The following is a 16230-nucleotide window of genomic DNA, read 5'->3' on the forward strand; positions in this document are numbered from 1 at the left end:
AGTATGCCAGTGTTGGGTAGCAAAATCCTCAAAGGGGGCTTTTTGTCGCCCGGCTTGATCTTTCGTTAGAGTCGAGAAGGATCTCAGGAGTAACCGACTTGTGACGGTTCGAAGCTGATGGCGCCGTACCGCTAGATTGACATTCGCTGATTCCTGTTAGCCTACTCCGTGGTGGCCTTCGACATCTCAGCTGAGTATGGCCAACCATCCTGGAGCTCCACACACCGTCTCGAACTCGGCACCTTCTGTGTCCGAGTCTCCCGGAAATGCCACCTGCCGGGTCGTATGAGAGAGGTGCATGTAAAAGTCATTGAGTCATTACTAGATGCAAGAAAGCGTGGTCAACGCCGTTGACCCCGCAATGAACAAGCTAGCAGAAATATATAAGCAAAGCAGGCGTGTCTCTTTAAGATTTGTGACAGCTCTCGAGTCAGACCTAGGTTAATGCCAAGCCCAATCGCGCAGATTATCCTATCCTTGATACTCTTCACTGCATCAATCATGGCGTCGTCTGCTGCGAAATTTACTCGCCACCCCGGCGTGATTCACCAATATGTTCGTACAGAACCGACTCGCCTGGCCTGTTCTGTAGCTGACACGATTGTTTCAGGCTGAAAGACTTACGGTATTTGAATTCACATACCCGGAGAACAAGAAGCCAAAACCCCACAGCTTGATCGTGATCGGAGGGCTGAGTGATGGTTTTTTGACCGTCCCTTTCCTGGAGACACTCGCAGAAGCCCTTGAGAACACGGAATGGTCTCTGTTCCAACCTCTGCTCTCATCATCCTACACTGGATTTGGTTTGAGTAGACTGGGTCGCGATGTCGAAGAAATTGGCCAATGCGTCGAGTATGTCCGAAACTACAAGCAGGCGCAACTGGGCGACGGCACGACATCCAAGGTGGTGATCATGGGCCACTCGACGGGCAGCCAGGACACGCTGCACTATCTCTACATGCCAAATCCGCTGCCCGTTGATCCGGTCTTCGATAATGGACTTCAGCATCTCGTCCGGCCTGCCGTCGACGGAGCGATCCTTCAAGCACCCGTTTCGGACCGGGAGGCCATCCAAGATATTGTACAGCGAGGGACCGACAATGTGACCTCCACTGAGCTGGAAGGCATCTTTTCGCAGTTGGTCAGCATGGCGAAGCAGTTGACGTACTCGGAAGGGCTGGACGTCATTCTGCCGCTGAACCTGACTTCCAAGCTCGGGCTTTCTGATGCTCCTATCTCTGCGAGGAGGTTCCTCAGTCTAACGAGCCCTGATAGCCCAGAACACCCGCAGGAAGATGACCTGTTCAGCTCTGATCTGACTGATCAACGCTTGGAAGAGACCTTCGGAGTGATTGCCGAACGTAATTTGCTGAAAACGAAGCTGCTGGTCCTATATTCTGGGAAAGATCAGTTTGTCCCGGAGTGGGTGGACAAGGAGAAGCTGCTGCAGAGGTGGACGGCCGCGACCAACAAGTCGGGACGATCGGTGTGGGAGGATCGATTCAGCGGTGTTGTGCCGGGTGCCTCTCATGGCCTTGGAAATCCGGATGAAGATGCCGCTCGGAGAGATCTGGCGGCCAGAGTCACTGGTTATCTACAGGAGGTGGTGCAGCCGTCTTAACTGATCGGTATCTCAAGATATAATGGTAGGCTGGATACGTATATATCATTATTTACAAGGGCGCATGATTAAATCCAAAAACGTGACAGAATATCCCGCTGGTGCGAAACGTAGCAATGCGTCCCTAAGTCTTGCTGTAGAGCACTGTTCCAGACAGCAGCCCTAACCTGGTCTCAAACCTTGAGCCAGAGAAGGAACACTCCCTTCAGATACTCGACAATCTCGTCACCGCCGAGTTTGCTATCCCCGTAGATCCGGTCGACAAACGTAATTGGGCATTCCTCAACCTTGTAACCCATGGCCTTGGCACGAACCATCATTTCCATCTGGAACGAGTAACCCTTGCTCTGCGTGCTCGTGATCACCTTCTCCAGTACGGGCTTCTTATACAACCGGAAGCTCCCCGTCAGATCACTGACGCCGGGCATCAGCACAACGTCTGCGATGAGGTTGGCCGTCCGCGACGTGAACTTGCGGAAGAGATCCCAGCCATAGACGCCGCCGCGTAGATTGCCGCGCTTGGCGTACCGCGTCCCCGTGACAATGTCTGCATTGGTCTCCTTCTGGATCTTGATCATTTCCGGGATGTACTTGGGGTGGTGGCTGAAATCGGCGTCCATGATGATGACGAAGTTGCCCGTCGCAAACTGCAAGCCATGCACGTACGCAGTTCCCAGGCCAAGCTTGCCGGCCCGTGGTTTTAGCACTATGTGCTTCTCGCCCCAGACTCGTTGGAGTTGTTTGGCGACTTCGAGTGTGCCGTCGGGGGAGCCATCGTCGACAATAATAATTTCCCAGTCGAGGCCACTGAACAGAATATAAATCAGCTTGCAATTTCGCATTATAATATGAAAACGTATGAAAACTTACTTCTCTCTAAACGTCTTCTCGAGCAGCCAGCAGATGATAGGGAGATTCTTTCGTTCGTTGTATGTCGGTAGGATGACTGTGTATTTGTTCTTGGTTTCCCCCATTGTGACTCTCTAGATGTCAAAAATAAACGAACGTAAAATCAAAAGTAACTCTAGGTCATCAAGGAGCGACGAGTCTTTTGACTGAACCTACCCCGTAGACGTTGATGACACGAAGCTCATACAGTTCCGAATATGCACACCGCCTTGGCAGAATAACCTATCTAATTTAATATACTCCGTAACTTCTAGCCTAATCTGGCTTAGATCGGCGAGTCCCGATTGGCCGGTTTAATCAGAGACATGTGATTCGTCGTCAAGACAGTTGACGATGAGCGTATCTGATCAACTACCAGGACACCATGTCGACATCACAGGGCACAGGACATCGTCGAAATGTTTCCAGATGTGAGTGCATTGTGCTAGATCAGTCATGCAGTACTGACACGTCCCCAGCCTCCAGACCGCGGTCCTCGACGAAAGGACCGCTAGATATGCCCGATGAGTACGTTTTTCTCAAACATCACCGGCCATAGTCTACCATAACATCTCGGAAGCTCACTAGAGCGTGCCAGTGACACTACTCAGCCCGATGCAGCGGTGTCTTCGCCTTCCCCTCGGCGATCGGAAATCCGCTCTCCGGTGACCAGCGACGCGGGGTTCAGTCCCCTTGAGGACCTGAACTCGCTGCGAATGGAGCTGGACAATATCCTCGCCGCGCGAGACCTACCGATCACGAAAGACCTCTCGTTTCTCCTTCGCCCAGATCTGTACCATCCACTTTCCCAGCTCGATGTGCCGCCAATGTTTCGATCTCCGTTCCAGGGTCTTGCCATTGGCGAAACGTTAACCACATCGCTGAGTAGGATCAACGCATTGGTCGCAGAGGGGCATTTCTTGATTGCTGCGCATCTTTGTGGGTTATTGTTAACATCGTCAATCCTCGCGCCGACAGATACAAAGACAATTTTCACTCTGCTCTACACACGCCTTTCGTGCTTGCAGTTAACCGGGAATACGGTCCTCGCTGCTCAGGAATCCAAGGCTCTAGAGGACCTAAACTCTGCTTTTTATTACGTCCAGGCAGAGAACGACACCGCAGGTGACGGCCCGCCGAGGTCATACCATATCGTGCCTTGGCCGTTGCGAGTCCTGGCTGTCCGACTGCAGAGCATCGGGTTCGGTGATTCACGGCGCGGTATAGCTGGGCTGTACGAGCTCGGCTTAGAAGCCCGGCGAGAACTCCTGCAGCCAGGACTGGACCCTGCACATAAGAAGATCTGGCAGGATCGGCTAGAAGATCTGAGCATCCGGGTTGTAAACGCGCTTATCGAGTTGGGAGATTTAGACGCTGCGCGGCGGACTTTGGAAACAATGTCCAAAAAGTCTAGTAATGATAGCACACTGACAGCCCGAAGGGTTCTGTTGCACTTACGCATTGGGGACGTCGCCGCAGCGAAGCGAGTCTTGGAGGAAGCGCAGCCAGACACAGTCCAGGCTGAGTTCCTGAACCCTATGATCCAGATGACAGAAGGGCGCTACGACGAAGCAGCAGAAGCATGGAAGGCCCTACTCGAAGGAAACCCCAGCAAATCAGCGGAGCCCGTGATCAAACAGAACCTAGCCGTATGCCTGCTCTACATCGGAAAATTGAGCGAGGTATGTTTCTTGCTACTCAATTGGCTGTTCCCCGTTACCCTTTACTGACCCTCGTGTAAACCCAGTCACGATCACTACTCGAATCACTTATTTCCTCAAACCAGTCCTTCCAGAGTTTGACGTTCAACCTCGCGACGATCTACGAGCTTTGCTCGGACCGGTCGCGGAATCTTAAGCTGCGGCTTGCGGATGCTGTGGCGAAGCAGCCCTGTGCGGGTGAGATGAATCTGGATCGGAACAGCGCGGACTTTAAGCTGGTGGATTAGGAAAACTCGTCGCAACCCCGGAGCACGTAGAGCCGAGAAACTCCCGGCGGAAAAGAATACATCGTGCTTTCGAATGACCTCGCCAGGGAATGCACGCGACGACTCAAATTCAGTTTAACGTCTAGACCTGTATCGCTCAGTGAGGCTGAGACGATAATGATAACTGATCATAACTACGGCATTACGGCATAATCTCTGAAACGCTTGCGTATCACAACGAGACGCCTAACCAGCCCGGCCCCAATTTACCGACCCCTGCCCATACCTTCCTGTTGTACTCAATGCCTATGATGTATAGTCATCAAATGCAATGAGAAGATGAACAAGAAAAGACGAAACAAAACGTCCGAAGAATACAACCCGAACGCCCATCTAACAGTATCACAGGTCTACCATCCGGATGCTTCGGCAGCTGGAAGAATGATAGTGCGTAGTATGTAAGTATGCATCTTGGCAAAGGAGGATCGTCAGCCTCGCAATTGATTTGATCGGTCAAATCAGCTGGCAGTCTTGGGTCTCATCTTGCGGATGATCACCGAGTCGCCGTTCTTCTGCCAGCCAAGCTGCTGCTTCTCGGCAAACTCCTCCCAGGTCCAACGATCCTCCTCGTCGCCGGTGCAGGTCCCCACCAGCCACTTTTCATTGACACTCAAGTAGGTACGACCGATGGCCTTAAGAGCCTGCCTCGTGACGTGGTCCGTTGCCCAGTTTATTACAGCCCGCATGTAGCCATCAACTGATTTGTGGGTCCGCCAAAAGGCCACCCAGTTGTCATGCGTTAGCGCGGCGAGAATCTGCTCCACAGCCACGTTCTCAAAGCGGTGGTGCCGCCTCGCGTGGACGAGCAGCTCGTATGCAGTGGCCATTTCGTTCTGCCGACATGCATAGTCCAGAATCAAATAGGAATAGAACTCTGTCAGCTCAGAAGCCGAGAGCGGATGTGCCGCCGAGTGTAAGCGATCGAGCAGGTGCCGCAACGAAGGGAAGTACGAAGGCGGGTGGCGGGCCAGAATGGAGAATCGGATCGAGAAGATGTAAATTTGTTGTGCAAAGCGCACAGGAGTGGTCGCCGACGTTGCCAGAATGGCCTCGCGAAGCTTACGCAGCGACATGAGGAGCGTTGAGAGCTCCGTAGCTGCGTGGTGCACAGATGAGGAGTCATCGTCTCCAGAAGCGGTCTTGGGTGTTGATGGGCCTGGACTCAAAGTGTTGCTGTTGGTTACGGATGATCCTGATATCGAGGACTCTCGTGCTGCTGAAGGCGGTCTTTCCCAGCGAGCCGTTGGGGGGTTCCGGGTAGGATCGGCGGAAGCGCTGGTGACGAGCGAGGTCCAGGCTGTGTCGAGGTCTCGCGAATTGTTGGCGCAAAATCGCATGTACCTCTCGACAATTTTGTTGTAGTAGTCCTTCTGCGCGTCATAACTCAGTAACCTGTTCACAAAACGCTGGTGTCAGGCAACAGATAGAAAGTACATGTCATGCTTGGAAGGATCACGCTACGTCTTGTCTCCTTTGGATGGGAAGCCCACGATTGTCAATGGGTCCGACACGGGTCTCAGGCGGTTGTGACTGCCTCCCTGCGACCCCTGCCGGCGACCCTGCCACTTCCCGTGTCGGTTGGATGGCTTTGTGCGAGCCTGCTGCTCCATCGTTGTAGGATGATCATGGCTCCCAGCCAGCAGAGAGGCAACAGTCATGTTGCATTTGTCACATTGTTACGACGATTGCATGCCACATGTTTGTTCAGTTTGCTTTGTTTGCCTCGTTTGCAGAAATTCATGTACCCGACATCGGCGACATCGCCGGCATGTGAAAGAACCATGCGGCTTCTCGGCATAATCTGTACTATCACTTTCCAAAAGCAGGATGGTTGTTATCGGAGCCCTAACAATATCAGTTCCCAACAATTTCTCGAGAATTTCCGCGCTCAGATCTCTTTATTCTTTGACATTTTGTGCGTGGAATAGTACCTATGCTGCGGCAGAATGACAATGACGGAGCATCTCAGACGGCGTAGCCCCGCAGATGGGAAAATCACGGCAGAGCAGGCTATCAAGCATCCCGTCAAGACTGCGAGAAAGCTCCTCCATTGGGACGAGCTGCAATCGTGGCAGCAAGACAATCAGCATATCTTGACGGGGTACCGGCCAGCGTCGTCGTCTTTTCTTGTCTCGTTCCACTCACTGAGTTATGTCCACAACGAGACAGTCAATATCTACACGCACCTACTACCGTCTTTGATCTCGCTGCCGGCGGGGTACCAACTCTACCGAGTGCTTGCCCCGCGGTACCACACTGCCAGCACAGCCGACATTATCGTCTTTGCATGCTTCTTTGTCGGAGCCGCTTTTTGTCTGGGCATGTCGGCAACCTATCACACCATCTCCAATCACTCATCGAAGGTTGCGCGGATAGGCAATGCGCTGGACTACGTTGGGATCGTGGGGTTGATTACGGGTAGCTTCATCCCCAGTGTCTACTACGGATTCTACTGTGCTCCTCATTTGCAAACCACTTACTGGACCATGATCATGGCCCTGGCCGTGTGCTGTACCTGCGTCTGCTTAGTCCCAAGCTTCAGAACGCCTCCCTGGCGACCATATCGAGCCGCCTTGTTCGTCTCGATGGGGTTGTCCGCCGTAGTTCCGATCATGCATGGATGGACACTCTTCGGCGTAGACCAGTTGCGACGACAGATCGGCCTTGGTTGGCTGCTGCTGCAGGGATTCCTCTACATCCTGGGCGCTGCCATCTATGCAGCTCGCGTACCCGAGCGCTTCTATCCAGGCAAATTTGATATCCTGGGCAGTTCGCATCAGATCTTCCATGTTCTTGTGGTTTGCGCAGCGGTGGCACATCTCACTGGACTCTTGCACGCCTTTGATTACCGACACAGCGGCGTTGCCCAAGAATGCTGAACCGTTGTTTTTGATTGGGGTTAATTGAACGCGATCTTTCCAATAAACGCATGCGCGCAGCATACATTGCATGCATTGGCAGCAAGTGTTGTGTTTGATTGGGCAAACCACGAGGTTATTTTGTCGGATAGTCTTTGCTTTTTCTTTGCCCTTAAATCTGATCGAACACAAGAGTGACATTTCGTGCGTTCTCAGCAGACCGCACTTTTTGCACGGAGTACAGATGGCTCTCCAAGAACAATGGGGGTCAAAATGTCCATTTCACGCGTGATCTCTCTCGGTTGCCTTTACCCCATGCGAATCGCGTGGGGGTGCACTTCAACTCCTTCGTGTCGCACATACAGATAAAAAGGAAAAGAAAAAAAAAAAGAATATGCAGAATGTGGGCGAATCACGAGGGAGTCCGACTTTTTCTAGCCTCGTTTTCATTCATCCATGGTCATGGTTTATGGAGGATGCAAGGAAAGCAAGGAACGCGGTCATTCGAATCATAGCCAGGCGGAAGCACTAGCCGATACTCAAAAGGCAAGGATCAACATAGGGCTGAGTTTATGATCCTCGATCTGGTTCATGCCACACGGGTACTGGAGAAACTCCGTCGATAGTTGCTCCATACTCGTACATGAATCTGGACTCCCCCACCGGGAAGATCCTCGACCCGATCAGATCTCTCAAGTCAAAGACGTCATTACTGCGGCATTAGCATCCAATCAGGCACGAATCTACTCGAGGGGCGCCAAGTCATGCTGAGCCCGCTGTGACATGATGCCCGCGTGCTTTTGTACCACCAGGAGAAAGAGCTCGCGGCATGCGCATGATCCCATGTCTTGTCTTCCTCTCAATTGCCCATACATATCACATACATACACTACGGCATATTCTAGTCTGAATTCGCCAGTGTGATTTGCGACTGACAGGGGCAATTCTACTCGTGCTTCTTTTCCAATTGGCTTAGATGGGCTGACCGCCTCGTTTCACCTGTGATCTGACTGGATTATCTCTCCCTCTCAACAAGAGGTTGGAATTTGCTATTATTCATTTTTTCTCGCCAAGTTGGCCAAGCGACGCGCGATGAGAAATGTGCGCATGTCGGTTAAGGTCGGTCGAGGGACCAAGACCAAGGTATGACAAGATCAGCCTGCATTGAAGTCGGCCAGAAGAGCGACGCGCCGAATAGATCCGAACTAATGAAGTGAGGTGCTTTGGATTTATATGGAGGTCCATAGAAGAGAGTTGTTGGATTTAGCGCTTGTCAATTACAACGCCGCAGCTGGGATCACCTTGATAGAATCGGAGTCATTTCATTGCCACTTTCTGTGTTTATGGCTGAGGCCTGAAGAAACATTGATTCTCATTGGCACATTGATATATAGTATTTATTTCTTTCTTTCCTCCCTGGACCATGATATCAGTGCCTTCCTCTACACCGGAAAAACCACGATATCGCTCAGCATGTGAGCCCTGTCGGCAATCCAAGGTCAAATGTTCTGGAGGAAGCACTTGCATGCGCTGCGGCAAGCATGGATTCGTCTGCCATTACAGCATCGCCAGCCGCGCAGGCAAGCCAAAGGGGAGCAAGAACAAGGCGACGCTGAGAAAGCTCGAGACGCTTCAGGGAAAGAAGCTGGAGAATCAGAAGAGTAGCAGCAATGGCTCAGGAGACGCACCAAGGAAGACGGAGCCTGTGATATCGACGCCCTTCCGGAGCCCAAAGGATGAGGTGCACCAGCAGGTGAAGCCTAGCTTTTCCTTTTTTTTTTATCTTTGACTTTTAGGCTAATATTGGCCGAGTCTTCACGTCTCGGGTGTGAACTCATGGCGACAAAGCTGGCGGACTCGACAATTACGAGTCTTCATATACCCGACATGGACATGGACCAAGCCGCTCTCGCCTACCTATCACCCATTTCAACAAGCCCGGGCAACAATCACTTCATGCCCGATTTCTCAGCGACGGAATCCGGGCCCCTTTCATCATCGTCGGGGATCAGCGACACTGCGACGTACCTGTCACGAGTCTCCAGTGATCGACTCCTTGACTTTTCACCACCGTCGTTCAACCACAACTCTTTCACTGGGCCGCCCACGCCGGTCGAGCTCTGCTGCGATTGCCTCGAGAGGCAGACCCTTTGTCAAAACGAGTTGTTCTTTCTCGAACAGGACGTTGCTTCTTCTGCTTCTGTGGACGGCCGGCTCGACATGATGATGGACACGATGCTATCCGCGTTGGCGGTTTGCCAGAGGTTCGCAGAGTGTCCGGTCTGTCCCAAGGAGTGCTCGAATCTGCTGGTGTCGCTGTCGATGCTGGAGCGCGTGTTTGCCGTTTTGGGCCAGATGATTCTGTTCTTCCGTGGAGGGTGCTCGAATGCTACTGCTACTCCTACTCAACCCGCGGCTCCTGGTCCATCGCCGACGGAGGATGGCAACATTTACACAATGTATCCTGAACCTGCTATGCATAATCTCAGTCCGTCGGTCGATCGCGTCCTCCACAAGTCCAGGGACGTTCTTGTGACGCTCCAAGCAATCATTGGGCCGCCGCCAGATTTGCTGGTGACTGATGGAAATTCCCACCACCAACATCATCTTCATGATGGTGGTCATCGTGACGCATGGCAAGCATGGCAAGCAAGAACCGATCCCGTCAGCCACCGCATGAACACTTTGGCACTCGGCGTGACGCATGATTTCTCGCCGCCCGAGTACAACAAGTATGACTACAGCGTCGAGGACGAGTGGTTTGTGAATGGAAATCCCTGCGTCCTCACGTCACCGGAACGCTACCAGACAAGATACTACGCGGATGAGGATCTCTTGCAGCAGGTTCTTACGCGGTGTGAGTTGATGTGGGAGAGTCTGCATCGGGAGTGGGCCGGGCAGTCAGTATAGATGCTGAGTTTTAATCACATTGCTGGCAGTGATACTCTGTACATCGAATTCGTTTTTTTTTTTTTTTTTTTTTTTTGGGTTCGTGATCGCCTTGAGAAGGGGGCATCGACGACCATAATTGAGGGTTCCCTTCTGAATCCTCGTGAGCACCACGTAACTCTCAATCTCTGGTCATTCCACTCCCTGCACGAACTTGCCTTTTAGGCACTCATGATCGGATTCAGAATGAGGCTGGAATAATTACCCCTTGCAGAAACTGAGCTGCATCCAGGGCCGATCCCATCCTCCATCAATACAGTACACTTTCCACCGACATTTGTGGCAAATCCCTCATTCGTTCATTCTTGCTGCCTGCATCGATCTGATAACCATTTCCCAAGCAACAAGATGGCCAAAACGGTGATCATCCCAAATTCAATCCATCAGATAATACTACATTGGTGCCTGCAGCTCAAACCCCCCTTCGTAACGATGGCAACAAAAAAAAAATATATATACATACGTAATGACTGAGCAACGCTCTGGACCGCAGCGGTCGGCCCGTATGATTAGTTTTTAAAAACAGGATACGTAATTCCCGCGGTTCAGAGGGATGACGAAATGCCATGGTTCGGGGTCCGTAGGTATATTAGCAAGGAAAAAAAAAAAAAAAAAAAAAAAAAAATAATACTGTACTGTCCTGTAGCAGGCGGAGCGGAGTCGGGAAAATAGAACCAACCCGCCTTGTTTCCCCTGGAAGGCGGAACCATAACAAAGTCCTGGAAGAAACAAAACAGAAATAGAAAACAGAGGGTGTATTGCCACAAACAATCTGATTGTTGCCACGGGACAAGGCTTAGTTTTGGTATGATGGAGGTGAAGGTTGACTTGCCTTGACGGCAATAGGCACTGCCACTCGGTTTCATGACGCTAAAGTTTCATCTGAGACATCCAGAGCTGGAGCCAAGCCAGCACGACGGTACATCTTGTACTCCGTATACCGGTAGAGATTCTACTACACTGCGGAAGGAACGTTGAAGAGACGAGACCTTGCTCATTAAAACCTGCGCTCGAACATCCAGTTCAAGCCGGTAGTGTGTTGAAATAGTACATGTATATATGTTTGTCAACCCTGCCTCCCTCCCAAAACATTAAATGTTCGTGTCAGATCAAATCAACCGAAAGCCTCCAACTCCCGAACAAATGCGGCATGACTCATCATCAGGGTATATTTTTTCTTTTTTTTTTCTTTGGTGCAGAAAGTATTTTCAGACAGCCCATCCGAATAAACAGAAAACGCCTTCCCCGTCTTTTAGAAGCTTGGAAGATAGAAGGAACCGCCCCGGCAGTATAGAACAATAGTCGGCGATGTATGTGCAGGAAAATTTTTCAAAGAAGAATCCGGGTAAAGTCGTGAGTCGTAAACATTGAAGAGTCCGTTTAGTAAACGGAGACAAAAGGATCCATGGCTGGCTGAGAAGGAACTTGTGGTTTCTCGGGAAGACCCGTCACCTGAACGGGGGTCCACAGGCTGTATGCCGCCGGATCGAATGCCATCGACGTCACCTGAGGCTCAAAACCAGCGCACTCGTCCGAGTCGACGGTGCGATCCGACACCGACGAGACGGTGGAGTTTGTCTCACCATCCGTCAAGGAGGTGTCCGAAACTGCAGAGCCAGAGTACTGAGCGCTGGTCAACTGCGCCGGTGGCACCGGCGGGTAACGGCAGTACACATATGGAGCCAGCTGCTCGGGCTTCTTGGCTGCAGACGTGGTAAACCTTGGGCACTCCAGGATCAACCGACGCAGCTCCGGGATGGTAATGCGCTTGGTAGGGTCGCATTCAAAGATGCGCTTCAGAATGGCATTGAGCTCCGCGGAGATGGGCAAGATGGTCCGCAGGAAGTCCGGATCCTTCAGGTATGCCCGGAAGGTGTTGTCCTCGATGGAGGCCCGCTTCCATGGGTTGCGGCCACAGGTGAGGTTCACCAGGATCACTCCCAAGCTCCAGACATCATTTGGTGCCGAAGCATAGCTGGAGAAGGGCCGGGGGTTTGGCTGCTGGCATTCTAATCTGATCCTTAGCAAATAGTCCGGACAAAGGGGAGGAAGAAGAAGAAGAAGAAGAAGAAGCAATAGCACATACCTGGGGACATGTAGAAAGTCGACCCGCAGCCAAAATCCGGGGTGTGCGCTTCCGTCGTAGCAAGGCCAAAGTCGGCCAGTTTGACGGTCATGCCACCGTCGGTCACGAGGATATTCTCCGGTTTCAAGTCACGGTGGTAGATACTCATCGAATGGCAGAACTGCACAGCATCCAGAATCTGCAGGAAAGCACGCTTTGCTAGCATATCATTCCCAACAAAAAGGCCACGTTCCGTGATGCTAGAAAACAGATCACCCTCGGGACAAAACTCCATGATCACGTAGGTGCAATCCACGGAATCCATAATGCGCAGCAACGACACCACATTGGGATGCGAGCTGGCCAGGTGATGAAGCTTGATCTCCCGCTGCTGGAACTTGCGCTGCCGGGGGTCCAGGCCGGCCTTGTTCAGAGCCTTGACGGCATAGGGCACATGGGTGTGAATGTCGACCGCGGTGTAGACGACGCCATAAGCGCCCACACCGATGATGCTTGTCAACTCCAGACGATTGGCCAGCAACAATCCTAGACGGCTCTCCGGAGAACAGGTGCGCGGCTGCTGTTGTGGTTGGGAGGGCGGAGGAGTCGGCAACATTGCAGGATACATCTCACGTGACAGGTCCGCGGGCCGGGAATTCAAAAACGGATCTCTAACAAGCAATACTGAACGACCAGCGGAGGAAACTCTCCCGGGTCAACCGTCCTAATCCTGGGCTGATAATAATAAAAGGGGGGCCTTCCGGGAAGAAAAAGTCCTGGTCTCCAGCGCCACGGCGATGGTACTAGATTTCCGGATCGGGAAGGAGAAGCACTTAGTGGCAAAGTGGATTCAAGGTTTCCAGTGCCACAAGAGGCGATACCATGGGTCGTATCGTCTTTTGTCGGCACGTGGGGGAGTAGGAAAAAAAAAAAATACAACAAACACCAAAATAAGAAAATGGTCAATGGAAAAGAACCCGTCACGGCCTGGAAATCCCTAGGTGGTTGAATGGAGAGTATTCGTACGCAGTACTTGTACCCTCATCCACAAAGGTGGGTTGGAGGATGGCGGTCAAGGAAGAGGGCCTGGCGGATTTCCGAAACGGGTAAAGGTCAACTGGCCTCTGGAGAAACATGCACCCGGTTGGATCGCACACACACACACACACACAATCCGGGAAGAGTCGAAAAAAGAAAAAAAAAAAATGAAACGAGGAAGAGGAAGTAAGGCCAAGAGGAAGGATGGACTGCAGGCCGGTTAAGAAAGGAATGGAGGCGGGAAAGGAGGAGGAGGGAGGCGGAGGAGACGCTCAAAGGAAAAGAAGCATTTGAGAAAGAGGGTGGAAGGAGGAATAAAAAGCGAGTAACGGGGAGGGAGTCGATTGAGTTCGATTGTTGGGGCAGGGCAAATAGGCAATTGGCACTGCTGGAGCAAGCGGCCGCCGCTAATACTTTTAGTGGTGCGCGTTCAGTGACCGAGATTAGTGAGCGTGCGTGTGAAGAAAGAGGGGAGAGTTTAGGGCGAGCCTTATTTTTGTCGAATGTGAACCCTGGCTGAGCCGATCCCTCCCCTCCAGAAGGGTCTGGAGCAGAGGAGGAACACGGGCCTCGTCCGACCTGGAATCCGCATGGCGCCCATCGCAGTGGAGTTGGTGCTGACTAACGGCCCCCTCTGGACGACTGGAACTACGAGTCGTCGAAGCGCAGTGCCCACCGCCCACTTGCCAACACAGGCGAGCTGCCTGTGGCGAAGCGCTAGGCCCCGTTCGTCGTCTTAGCTTCGAACGCTTGGAGTGATGGTTCGACGATTGGATCTCCTAGGCTGCAGTGGCAAGTCGAGAGCTGGGATGATGGAACTCTGGAAGCAGTCACACGATGACGCGCTGACTGATGAATTCGTGCTTGTTTTTTTTTTTTCCGCCATTCCAGGGACCTGACAATGAAACCGGTCAAGTCACGCAAGGCCGATTGACTCATTCTGGGTCGTTGATCGCCTAGTGGCGGGAATTCATCATTCATGGGTGCGACTGATACGAGTCGGCGCTCTTCACCTAAGCGCTGAGGAGGGTGTACCGACAGAGTTGACTCGACCCAGTCCATGCAGTTGGTGCCGCCGTTAGATTGACATTTGCTTAACCTCTGCAAGTGCGCCCTCGCAACGCACGCTCTGATTAGTAGTGTCTTCCCTGACTCCCGACTTCCGAGTCACCGCCAGAGACCACCGACCAGGGGCTCGACCCTGGCCGGAGCAGGTTGCTGCCGTCGGTCTAAGGCGACCATGCACGATGCCGCATGCATGATCACTTGCTCCCATCCTCCCATGCCTCTGCGACCTGGTTCGTCGCTTCGATTCCTGTTCTGCGTGTTTTATTTGATATGGCAATGCATGCAGTGCAGCTTCACTTGCGGGGCATCCATCAATCAGAATTTCGTCTGCGTGATTATGTCAGCAATCTGCGCACGCCAAGCACGCCCCGGCCTCAGGCCAAAATTATCGGCGGGTTGTGACGTCAAGATCGATTGGCTGGCAAGTTGAACGGCGACGGAGTGGCCGACGGAGAGAGATGGAGGCATCTCCCTCTCCACTAAGACAAGGCATTGTACAAGTCCAGATTCGAGACGTTCATGATGTCAATGTTCTTTTTTTTTTTTTTCTACCGGGTCAAGAAAAGCTTGCCTATTCCGTCATCCCGTCCTCCGGGATCGTCGTTTATGGATTGGACTAATTCCTTGTAGGTTAGGCTATTCCAAAGGCAAGCAAGACGAGCAGGAAAAAAGTGAGGCTATCATCGGCGCTTGGTGGTCCGTGAGCACATCAGCAGTGGGCCATCCATATCAGGCCCCCATCCACAACGGATCGACAATCCCAAGCAGTGGCGTCCTTCGTGTCAACCCAGACCGGGTTACGATTGGTGGAAGTGCACACCTCCCCCCCGTTCCCGGAGGCTCCAGCTGACTGGACAAAAACGGGGGGGCACCCTGGCCGGAATCCGCAGCAGGGCATGACGTGGACGGAGGTCTGTGGTCAGATGGCAGCATGGCAGATGCATGGAAGACTAAGACATGGCCTTAACCCAGGGGGGATTAGGGGGGATTAGGGAGTGGTTGACTGATCCAATTCTGACTCACAGAATCTGAGCGCAATGGCCTCAGGCTCGCCCCCCCTGGAACTAAACTAGTCACCTTTTTTACCCGATCCGCTTTCAACTTTGATGGTGATGGAAGAATTCTCGATCAAGGCGGTGTCTCAAACTCCTTTTTAGAGCCCCCCCCCCTTCAGCTGAGCAAAATTAATCTTTAGCGGCACTGCAAAGCACCACTCCCTGATTGGAGAGTTCGACGGATCGAGTCCATCATGTGAGCGGTGAAGATTTTCTAACCCGGGTTGCCCTTTGATCCAAGTCCAGGGGAATGGGATCGTCTTTCCGCCTTTCTTCCTCCAGCTGAACCAGGAACGTTACCGTAGTTCCCGTTGTTTGTCGGGGATGGAAATTCCATAGAAAAAGAAAAAAAAAAAAATACCATCCTGGTCACGCGGCCCATCTTGACCTCTGTATACTTTTGGTAATGATGATGATTAGTTCGTTATTGATTCCTTGGGCTTCATATCCAGAATGCAGGCGGTTGGGAGTTTTGGGCAGAGATCGGATCCCGGGACCTCTGACCATTTCGGAAAGCGATTGGACATTACTTATTGCACACCCCGTTGAGGTGATAATAAACCTCTCTTCCGAAATGACAGTTAACTGCATATGGAGTACACTACTCGTACACCGACCAGCCATCATTTCCCATAACCTGTGTATATTTTTGCCAAGGACAAGGGTTCAACGCCTCAAGGTCCAAAAAGAAGGGGGGGGGG

The 16230-nt window shown here is 52.2% G+C and overlaps 9 protein-coding genes across 9 annotated transcripts; 5 read left to right on the top strand and 4 right to left on the bottom strand.

Annotated features, from left to right (window-relative positions):
- Positions 1 to 501: 501 nt before the first annotated feature.
- VTN49DRAFT_6806 (uncharacterized protein) lies at positions 502 to 1621 on the top strand (the record flags this gene model as incomplete). Its single annotated transcript, XM_069415005.1, has 2 exons — positions 502 to 555; positions 611 to 1621. 2 exons carry the CDS (start codon positions 502 to 504, stop codon positions 1619 to 1621), a joined length of 1065 nt encoding a protein of 354 aa, XP_069264846.1.
- Positions 1622 to 1794: 173 nt separating this feature from the next.
- On the bottom strand, positions 1795 to 2595 carry VTN49DRAFT_6807 (uncharacterized protein; the record flags this gene model as incomplete). Its single annotated transcript, XM_069415006.1, has 2 exons — positions 1795 to 2428; positions 2492 to 2595. The coding sequence occupies 2 exons, from the start codon at positions 2593 to 2595 to the stop codon at positions 1795 to 1797; spliced, it is 738 nt and encodes a 245-aa protein (XP_069264847.1).
- A 299-nt stretch (positions 2596 to 2894) lies between these two features.
- On the top strand, positions 2895 to 4457 carry VTN49DRAFT_6808 (uncharacterized protein; the record flags this gene model as incomplete). Its single annotated transcript, XM_069415007.1, has 4 exons — positions 2895 to 2940; positions 2989 to 3037; positions 3108 to 4191; positions 4257 to 4457. The coding sequence occupies 4 exons, from the start codon at positions 2895 to 2897 to the stop codon at positions 4455 to 4457; spliced, it is 1380 nt and encodes a 459-aa protein (XP_069264848.1).
- A 497-nt stretch (positions 4458 to 4954) lies between these two features.
- On the bottom strand, positions 4955 to 6106 carry VTN49DRAFT_6809 (uncharacterized protein; the record flags this gene model as incomplete). Its single annotated transcript, XM_069415008.1, has 2 exons — positions 4955 to 5888; positions 5958 to 6106. The coding sequence occupies 2 exons, from the start codon at positions 6104 to 6106 to the stop codon at positions 4955 to 4957; spliced, it is 1083 nt and encodes a 360-aa protein (XP_069264849.1).
- A 342-nt stretch (positions 6107 to 6448) lies between these two features.
- On the top strand, positions 6449 to 7375 carry VTN49DRAFT_6810 (uncharacterized protein; the record flags this gene model as incomplete). The annotated part of the gene is made up of 1 exon (XM_069415010.1): positions 6449 to 7375. One exon carries the CDS (start codon positions 6449 to 6451, stop codon positions 7373 to 7375), a length of 927 nt encoding a protein of 308 aa, XP_069264850.1.
- Positions 7376 to 8777: 1402 nt separating this feature from the next.
- Positions 8778 to 10264, top strand: VTN49DRAFT_6811 (uncharacterized protein; the record flags this gene model as incomplete). Its single annotated transcript, XM_069415011.1, has 2 exons — positions 8778 to 9107; positions 9167 to 10264. The coding sequence occupies 2 exons, from the start codon at positions 8778 to 8780 to the stop codon at positions 10262 to 10264; spliced, it is 1428 nt and encodes a 475-aa protein (XP_069264851.1).
- A 1090-nt stretch (positions 10265 to 11354) lies between these two features.
- On the top strand, positions 11355 to 11674 carry VTN49DRAFT_6812 (uncharacterized protein; the record flags this gene model as incomplete). The annotated part of the gene is made up of 2 exons (XM_069415012.1): positions 11355 to 11591; positions 11639 to 11674. 2 exons carry the CDS (start codon positions 11355 to 11357, stop codon positions 11672 to 11674), a joined length of 273 nt encoding a protein of 90 aa, XP_069264852.1.
- Positions 11675 to 11683: 9 nt separating this feature from the next.
- VTN49DRAFT_6813 (uncharacterized protein) lies at positions 11684 to 12984 on the bottom strand (the record flags this gene model as incomplete). Its single annotated transcript, XM_069415013.1, has 2 exons — positions 11684 to 12312; positions 12390 to 12984. The coding sequence occupies 2 exons, from the start codon at positions 12982 to 12984 to the stop codon at positions 11684 to 11686; spliced, it is 1224 nt and encodes a 407-aa protein (XP_069264853.1).
- Positions 12985 to 13025: 41 nt separating this feature from the next.
- VTN49DRAFT_6814 (uncharacterized protein) lies at positions 13026 to 13504 on the bottom strand (the record flags this gene model as incomplete). Its single annotated transcript, XM_069415014.1, has 2 exons — positions 13026 to 13355; positions 13418 to 13504. 2 exons carry the CDS (start codon positions 13502 to 13504, stop codon positions 13026 to 13028), a joined length of 417 nt encoding a protein of 138 aa, XP_069264854.1.
- Between the last annotated feature and the right edge of the window lie 2726 nt (positions 13505 to 16230).

Source organism: Thermomyces lanuginosus (genome assembly GCF_041956635.1).
Source record: "Thermomyces lanuginosus strain ATCC 200065 unplaced genomic scaffold VTN49scaffold_42, whole genome shotgun sequence".
Classification (NCBI taxonomy): Eukaryota; Fungi; Ascomycota; class Eurotiomycetes; order Eurotiales; family Trichocomaceae; genus Thermomyces; species Thermomyces lanuginosus.